Source organism: Enhydra lutris, unplaced genomic scaffold, assembly GCF_002288905.1.
Source record: "Enhydra lutris kenyoni isolate GAN:26980312 unplaced genomic scaffold, ASM228890v2 scaffoldscaffold1, whole genome shotgun sequence".
Taxonomy (NCBI): Eukaryota; Metazoa; Chordata; class Mammalia; order Carnivora; family Mustelidae; genus Enhydra; species Enhydra lutris.
This window is the reverse complement of record NW_019154085.1, coordinates 35,969,002-35,978,220: the sequence shown is the minus strand read 5'-3', so window position 1 is coordinate 35,978,220 and position 9,219 is coordinate 35,969,002. Positions and strand designations below refer to the sequence as shown.

General features: G+C 56.4%; 1 protein-coding gene across 1 annotated transcript in view; it reads left to right on the top strand.

Moving 5' to 3' along the window:
- The first annotated feature begins 2,968 nt into the window (after positions 1-2,968).
- The window catches only part of LOC111143995 (insulin receptor substrate 1), a 59,019-nt gene continuing 52,768 nt past the window's right edge, over positions 2,969-9,219 (top strand). The window contains exon 1 of the mRNA XM_022498051.1: positions 2,969-6,703. Within this exon, the coding sequence (XP_022353759.1) occupies positions 2,969-6,682 (3,714 nt within the window). The 3' untranslated portion in view covers positions 6,683-6,703. The remainder of the gene's footprint in view (positions 6,704-9,219) is intronic.

Genomic DNA, 9,219 nt, shown 5'->3' with positions numbered 1-9,219 from the left:
TATTTATAGCTTTGCTGTAGTGGGCACGTGCGCCCTCATCACCAAGCTGTCAGAGGGAGAGAAGGGCGGGCTCTCAATTCAACAGTGTGTACACAAATTATAGATTAACCAGGTTTAGATGAGCCCGCATGATGTTGGCGAGCCTGAAGGTAAGAGGAGAAATGAGAAGCTCCCGGACTTCCGCAGATGCCGGGTCCCCCAATTCACGTATCATACGCCACTGAATGGCGCCTATGGTTCTTCTCTTTTATTTTTTTTTACTACGCTTCGCAACCTACCTTGGTACCCTCACCCTCTGTCCCCACCTCCCCTCCTGCAATGCAAGGCTTGAAAGACAGACAGGCCTACCAATCAGCAGGCTTCCCCAAGAAACAGCCCCCGCCCCCCACCCCCGCTTTAGGCCCAGGAGCGCTCCTCGCCGCCCAGCGGGCCGGGCCACCGAGCATGCCCAGCACTTCCACCGCTGCGTTTCCCCAGGAGCATCCCGCAGTGTCTGAGAGCTGGAGGCGAAGGACGGTCTCCGGCGTGGAGAGGGGACGGAAACCCCAAGCCGGCCAGGAATGGGGAGGGGGGATAAATAAGACAGCACTACACCAAATGACAAACGTCATCTTCGTAGGGTCCTCTTCTGCCAGCCGGACAAGCAAGGGACACACTGCTTGTTTATAGGTTAGCTTAAAAAAAAAAAAAAAAGAAAGAAAGAAAGAAAAAAAGAAAGAAAAAGAAAAAGAAAAAACAACTTCGGCGAGCGTTTGCTTGTGGTGAGAATGATACCCCAAGGTAACTCTAAGAGTCTGTTCAAGTAGATCCAGGATGCTGGCCTGTTCTACTCGTGAAGTACCCATTTTCCCTTAGCGTCGAGCTGGCACGATCCTTGTTTTCTCCCGATTATCCTTGGGGTCAAGGGTAAAAATTTTTATAGGGCGGTTCAATGGGTGTGGAAGCTGTGCGTGAAACAAACTCTTAAGCCAATATTTACACAATAGGGTTTTGGCCTTATGAACCTCTCTAGGTCCCTAACATCTTTTTAAAAATACAGATAGATTCCGGAATATGATAAGGGGCATCTCATTTTCTCGCCAAGACTTTACCCCTGTGGATCCCCGCCCCTTCCCTAGGAAGAAGGTGGGGGGAGCCGTGATATTTACATTTTCTCCCTAATTGATCAGCGGCTAGCCCCACAGAGCCAGAGGACACAATACCGGGATCCATCCCTCTTTTCATTTCGGAGTGATAAGAATCCCCCAACATATTCCCTTGGGCGCCCCTCTGTTCCTTCGAGGTACATCCCTGCAGTGATTTCGGGGATTCCAAGGTGGAAGGCTGGCCCAGAAGTCCCTTAGTAGACCTTATAAAAATACAGATTTCCTCACTGTGGCCTATCACCCTGAAACTGAAATCTAGCTTTTATATGTTCTGGGAGAAAAAGGTTTGACTAGAAACCTCCCTCTCTAGGGGTCGATCTTACCTGTTAGGTAAGATCTAGCCCAGCTCCCGCGCCCCCTCCTCCCTGGACCCTCCCACTCAGGGCCCCGTAGCCGCAGAGCCCCCCCGCCGACCCCCACCCTCACTCCTGCGTCTTCCCGAACTCGACCCCCCCCCGCTGCCGTTTTCCCAGACTCCCCTCGTGCTTTCGGGTAGCCACCCAAACACACCCGCCCGCACCCGCGGCGGGGATTCCTGCGGGCCGGGGGCGCCCTGGGTGGCGCGCGGGGAGGACTGCTCTGCGAAGGGGCTAGCGGCCGCGCAGGGGCGCTGCGCGAGCGCTGCGCCGGGGCCCAGGGCGGGCGCCGCTGCGGCACGGCCGGGGGGCGGAGAGGGGCGGGCGCGGGGCGGGCTCGGTCGGGAATGTAGAGACCCGGGCGGGAGCCTCCCGGCGGCGGTGGCGGCGGTGGCGGCGGCCGGGCTGCGGAGCGCGGAGGCTCCGTCACGTGTTTTTTCTCCTCCAAGTGAGACGGCGGCGCGGTCGGCGGGGGCCGGCGCGCAGAGCCAGACGCCGCCGCTTGTTTTGGTTGGGGCTCTCGGCAACTCTCCGAGGAGGAGGAGGGAGGAGGGGAGAAGTAACTGCAGAGGCAGCGCCTCCCGGGGAAGAGGCGTCTTCCCCGACTCCTTCCCAAACCTCCCCCTTTGCCTCCCGCCCTCGTCCCCTCCCCTCCTCCCCTGCCGACTGGAGCGAGGGGCAGGGATGAGCCTGTCCCTCCGGTGCGTCCCCAGCTCCCTCGGCTGCCTAGTAGCGTTTTGCGTGGAAAAGGCACTTTCTCCGCCCGCCGAGATGGGCCCGAATGGGGGCTGCAGCGGACCGGTCTGCGGGCGGCGGCAGCAGCAGCAGCAACAGCCGCAGCGCCGCGGTCTCTGCGATTGAGCTGGTATTTGGGCGGCTGGTGGCGGCGGGGCGGTTGGGGGGTGGGAGGAGGCGGAGGAGGAGGCAAAGGAGGAGGAGGAGGAGGAGGGAGAACCCCGTGCAACGTTGGGACTTGGCAGCTCGCCTCCCCCTGCCCAAGGATATTTAATTTGCCTCGGGAATCGCCACTTCCAGAGGGGAACTCAGGAGGGAAGGCGCGCGCGCCTGGAGGGGCAGCGCGGGGACCCCCGGCCGCCGCCGCCCGTCTGCGCCAGACTCCAGCCCGGGTGGCAAGAGATGCATCTTCGCTCCTTCCTGGCCGCGGCGGCTGCGAGGAGACTCGGCTCTTGGAGGATCCGGGCTTCACTCACCCTGGACGCACTGCCTCCCCCTCAGGGCATGAAACGCCCGTAAACTCCGGCCGCGGCCGTCTCCTTGGCGCAGCAGCTGCGTCCCCCTTCGGCTGCCCCTCCCCAGCGCGGGGGGCGGCGTGGCTTTCGGAGTCGGGGGTTCGGCTGTCTCCAGCCCTGTTTGCATGTGCCGGGCCGCGGCGAGGAGCCTCCGCCCCCCACCCGGTTGTTTTTTCGGCGCCTCCCTCTCCTCGGCTGCGGTGGCGGCGGCGGCAGCATGGCGAGCCCTCCCGAGACCGACGGCTTCTCGGACGTGCGCAAGGTGGGCTACCTGCGCAAACCCAAGAGCATGCACAAGCGCTTCTTCGTGCTGCGGGCGGCCAGCGAGGCGGGGGGCCCGGCGCGCCTCGAGTACTACGAGAACGAGAAGAAGTGGCGGCACAAGTCGAGCGCCCCCAAACGCTCGATCCCCCTCGAGAGCTGTTTCAACATCAACAAGCGGGCCGACTCCAAGAACAAGCACCTGGTGGCCCTTTACACCCGGGACGAGCACTTTGCCATCGCGGCGGACAGCGAGGCCGAGCAGGACAGCTGGTACCAGGCCCTCCTGCAGCTGCACAACCGGGCCAAGGGCCACCACGACGGGGCGGCAGCCCCCGGGACAGGAGGAGGTGGGGGCAGCTGCAGCGGCAGCTCTGGCCTCGGGGAGGCTGGGGAGGACTTGAGTTACGGGGACGTGCCCCCAGGACCTGCGTTCAAGGAGGTCTGGCAGGTGATCCTGAAACCCAAGGGCCTGGGTCAGACAAAGAACCTGATTGGTATCTACCGTCTCTGCCTGACCAGCAAGACCATCAGCTTCGTGAAGCTGAACTCGGAGGCGGCGGCTGTGGTGCTGCAGCTGATGAACATCAGACGCTGCGGCCACTCAGAGAACTTCTTCTTCATTGAGGTGGGCCGTTCCGCAGTGACGGGACCTGGGGAGTTCTGGATGCAGGTGGATGACTCTGTGGTGGCCCAGAACATGCACGAGACAATTCTGGAGGCCATGAGGGCCATGAGCGATGAGTTCCGTCCTCGAAGTAAGAGCCAGTCCTCCTCCAACTGCTCCAACCCCATCAGCGTCCCCTTGCGCAGGCACCATCTCAACAACCCCCCGCCCAGCCAGGTGGGGCTGACGCGCCGCTCTCGCACCGAGAGCATCACCGCCACCTCTCCGGCCAGCATGGTGGGCGGCAAGCAGGGCTCCTTCCGTGTGCGCGCGTCCAGTGATGGCGAAGGCACCATGTCCCGGCCGGCCTCGGTGGACGGCAGCCCCGTGAGTCCTAGCACCAACAGGACCCACGCCCACCGGCATCGCGGCAGCTCCCGGCTACACCCTCCTCTCAACCACAGCCGCTCCATCCCCATGCCTTCCTCTCGCTGCTCACCTTCTGCCACCAGCCCGGTCAGTCTGTCGTCCAGCAGCACCAGTGGCCACGGCTCCACCTCGGACTGTCTTTTCCCACGGAGGTCTAGTGCTTCTGTGTCGGGATCCCCCAGCGATGGCGGCTTCATCTCCTCGGATGAGTATGGCTCCAGCCCTTGCGATTTCCGAAGTTCCTTCCGCAGTGTCACCCCGGATTCCCTGGGCCACACCCCACCAGCCCGCGGCGAGGAGGAGCTGAGCAACTACATCTGCATGGGGGGCAAAGGGTCCTCCACCCTTGCCGCCCCCAATGGTCACTACATTTTGCCTCGGGGTGGCAACGGTCACCGCTACATCCCAGGAACTGGTTTGGGCACGAGCCCAGCCCTGGCTGGGGATGAAGCAGCCAGCGCTACAGATCTGGATAATCGGTTCCGAAAGCGGACTCACTCTGCTGGCACGTCCCCTACCATTTCCCACCAGAAGACCCCATCCCAGTCCTCTGTGGCTTCCATTGAGGAATACACGGAGATGATGCCTGCCTACCCACCAGGAGGTGGCAGTGGAGGCCGACTGCCTGGCTACCGGCACTCTGCCTTCGTGCCCACCCACTCCTACCCCGAGGAGGGTCTGGAAATGCACCCTTTGGACCGGCGTGGGGGCCACCACCGCCCAGACGCCTCCACTCTCCACACTGATGATGGCTACATGCCCATGTCCCCAGGAGTGGCGCCAGTGCCCAGCAGCCGAAAGGGCAGTGGGGACTACATGCCCATGAGCCCCAAGAGCGTGTCTGCACCTCAGCAGATCATCAACCCAATCAGACGCCATCCCCAGCGAGTGGACCCCAATGGCTACATGATGATGTCCCCGAGCGGCAGCTGCTCCCCCGACATTGGAGGTGGGCCCAGCAATAGCACTAGCGCTGCCCCTTCTGGGGGCAGCTATGGCAAGCTGTGGACAAATGGGGTCGGGGGGCACCATGGTTCTGCCCTGCCGCATCCCAAGCTGCCTGGGGAGAGTGGCAGCGGCAAGCTCTTGTCTTGTACTGGTGACTACATGAACATGTCGCCAGTGGGGGACTCCAACACCAGCAGCCCCTCCGACTGCTACTACGGCCCGGAAGACCCCCAGCACAAGCCAGTTCTCTCCTACTACTCATTGCCAAGGTCCTTTAAGCACACCCAGCGCCCTGGGGAGCTGGAGGAGAGTGCTCGGCACCAACACCTTCGCCTTTCCTCCAGCTCTGGTCGCCTTCTCTATGCTGCAGCGGCAGAAGATTCCTCCTCCTCCACCAGCAGCGACAGCCTGGGAGGGGGATACTGTGGGGTGAGGCCAGATCCTGGCCTCCCACATATCCACCATCAGGTCCTGCAGCCTCATCTGCCTCGAAAGGTGGACACAGCTGCCCAGACCAACAGCCGCCTGGCTCGGCCCACGAGGCTGTCGCTGGGGGATCCCAAGGCCAGCACTTTACCTCGGGTCCGAGAGCAGCAGCAACAGCCATCCCTGCTGCACCCTCCAGAGCCCAAGAGCCCGGGGGAATATGTGAACATTGAATTTGGGAGTGATCAGCCGGGTTACTTGTCTGGTCCTGTGGCTTCCCGCAGCTCGCCTTCTGTCAGGTGTCCATCCCAGCTCCAGCCAGCTCCCCGAGAGGAAGAGACTGGCACGGAGGAATACATGAACATGGACCTGGGGCCGGGCCGGAGGGCGACCTGGCAGGAGAGCGCTGGGGTCCAGCCAGGCAGAGTGGGCCCTGCACCTCCTGGAGCTGCTACCATGTGCCGGCCTACCCGGGCACTGCCCAGCAGCCGGGGGGACTACATGACCATGCAGATGGGTTGTCCCGGGCAGAGCTATGTGGACACCTCACCAGTTGCCCCCATCAGCTATGCTGACATGAGGACAGGCGTTGTGGAGGAGGCCAGCCTTCCAGGGGCCACAGCAGCGGCTCCCTCATCCTCTGCAGCCTCTGCTTCCCCTTCCACTGCACCTCAGAAAGCAGGGGAGCTGGTGGCTCGCTCTTCCCTGCTGGGAGCCCCACAGGGACCTGGGGCCATGAGCGCCTTCACCCGGGTCAACCTCAGTCCCAACCGGAACCAGAGTGCCAAAGTGATCCGTGCGGACCCTCAAGGGTGCCGGAGGAGGCATAGCTCTGAGACCTTCTCCTCCACACCTAGTGCCACCCGGGCGGGCAACACGGTGCCCTTTGGAGGGGGGGCAGCTGTAGGGGGCAGCGGTGGTGGCAGCAGCAGCACGGAGGATATGAAACGCCACAGTTCTGCTTCCTTTGAGAATGTGTGGCTGAGGCCTGGGGAGCTCGGGGGAGCTGCCAAGGAGCCGGCCCCAGTGTGTGGGGCTGCTGGGGGTTTGGAGAATGGGCTTAACTACATAGACCTGGATCTGGTCAAGGACTTCAAACAGCGACCTCAGGAGCGCCCCCCTCAACCGCAGCCGCCCCCGCCCCTGCCCCCTCATCAGCCTCTGGGCAACAGTGAGAGCAGTTCAACCAGCCGCTCCAGTGAGGATTTAAGCGCCTATGCCAGCATCAGTTTCCAGAAGCAGCCAGAGGACCTCCAGTAGCTCAGCTGGACATCACAGCAGGTGCGTTTCATGGTGACAAAGTCAGAAGACAAAACTGATTTTAACCTTGTGCTGCAGTTCTCTTCCTCTTTGCCTAGGCCCCTTTCCTCTCCTTCTGGCTGCTTCCTTAGGGAGTGCTTTCACAGGATGGGGGAGGGGAGGGCACACAAGGTGCTCCCCCGACCAGGACACTTGGCTGACTGTCCAGTAAGCCTGCTGGAGCTGCGGCCCCGGAGGCCTTTCATTTGAGGCTTCCAAGTGAAGTACTTACTGTAGCATTAGCAAAATACACACCCTATACCAGTTCCGAGGCTTGTGAAGTTTATATATAAGAACTTTGTTCTCTTTACTGAAGTTTTCTTTTGACTATATATTTAGGTCAGTCCCTAGAAGGAACGGCTCAACAGAAGTATTTGTTAGCACAGGGGCTGAACCAAACCCTTCATTTCAGATAGTTTCTTGGAGCTCTGAAGGGTGATCTTATCAAGTTGCTCTGTGTACTTTAATTCTGTGATTTCACAATACCGAGGCAACATAAATAGCAGCGGAAACATCAGTTTTTATTCTTGCTGCCTTAAAAAGATCCAGGAGTAAGAGCTTGTTTAGGCTTACATATTTAGGGAGAAATGCCTATTTATGATTCTCTGTAGAAAGTAATTATGGGTGACATTCTCTTTTTGCTCCTGAGCCAGGGTTTGTGAAATACCTTTCACACACCGACCCACCACCTCACAGGTGTGGCTGCTTCTGCACGGGGTCTGCAGTAAAGTCTGCGTGTGTCTGGGACCCATTATTAGTGAAGAGTTATGGAAATTCATCCCAGCGTGTCTGCCTTACAGTTGTCTGCTCTTGCAAAGGCCAGCAGGGAGACATCACACAGATCATTTGGGGGCTACTGTACATCTTCTGCGAAATTACTTAACATTTTTACTTTGAAAAGAAGGAGTATTGTGTTAGGGAAATGCTTTTGTTTTGCATTGGCTGGAAAGGCTAGGAGTAATAGTCCATCTTTAGAGTGTTTATTGTTTGCCTTTCAGTGCAAGATTAGGTACCCCAGTACGTGTTGAAAGTTGGCTTTCCATCTTTGGTGGCTAAGGCTCTATTGAAAATGAAAAACACTTGTAACAGGAAATTTGCCTGTCCTTCATTCTGTTGAGCCTGTTTTCTGGTGGTCATAATTGTGGGAAGAAAAGAGGAGTATAGTTTGCAAATAGTGTTATGAGTTGGCGATGCAGAAGTTTCCAGCATTTGGAAACACTTTATTCTGACAAACTCATTATCTTGTGATAGACTTTTTGATGGATGCCTCATAGAATGAGCTTTTAAGTGTGTGTCCATTCATCAGAAATTGTGCATTGAGTTCCTCTTGGTAGGTATTTGTTTATTATGTGGTCTCCGTCTCCTTGATTCTAACCAGTTTCTAATATCTGACCCTAATATCATTCGCTGTTTTCTAGAACAAGATATAGGTACACAAACATTCAGACTAAGATTTTAGGTGGTAGGATATACAAGTATCATTTGATTATCATTCAGTGTTTACTTTCTTGATTCACTACAACAGATTTAATTATATATGTCAACACCAACAGTTAAAAACTGGTTATTTTTAAATGATAAAAAAATGATGTTTTAGAGAATGTGAATCCCTCTAATACTTTGTGTTGCAAGATGTTTCATTTATAAACTAATGAGGATTTGAAGGAAACAAACCCAGCAGAACCAAAATTTTCATTTTAGAGAAGAGGAAAGAGGCTAGGAAATAATAACTGTTCCTCACCTGTTTTCTTGGTTTGAACAGGTTTCTTTTTATAGAGAGAAGAAATAATATTTTGCTCTGAAAGAGATGACCAAATAGAGTTTTCATCTTTAAAGGGGCTTTGAAATAAAATCCTCTTTATGTGGAGGGTACATTAAAAACAAACCAACCAAAGCAAAATGATCTCCTATTCTTAGCTCTCTTAGGGAGAGTGTAGGATTCTGGAATAAACTTATAGTCATATCCCTAATACTGTTTGAGTAACAATATACCGTGCCTTGACAGCCCCATGCCAGAAAAATCTGTGTTTTAAATGAGGCACCAAATGCTGCCTGACACCCTTCCATCCTGAATTCTGCTCCCTTGCCTTTGCCCTGTTGAGTTTAAAGATGTGATCTGATAGTCAGTTATCGTCTGAAACAAAAAACCTGACCTGCCCTGGCAAACAGCTTTTCCTAGGAATGAGTATTTTCGTTGTGAAAACATCCTTTTCCTAACTTCCTCAGCAATTCATATTTTTTCCTCTCCTGCTTATGGCTCAGGTAAAACCCTGGAACAGGAAGGGAATGGGGTGCTAGAAGGGCTGTGTGCTTTCTCCTAACCCCTCATTTTAAACATTGAGGCTTGTCTAGTATTTTTCACTGTCTGTTAAATGAGAACATTTGTGAGGCAGCTCAGGTACTCAGGACTGGTGGTTGTCCTGATTGACCTTATGTCCAGTTTCTAATTTTTGTCGACCTGTGCCTCCCCTAACTTCGTTCTGATTTTGAGTTCTTGT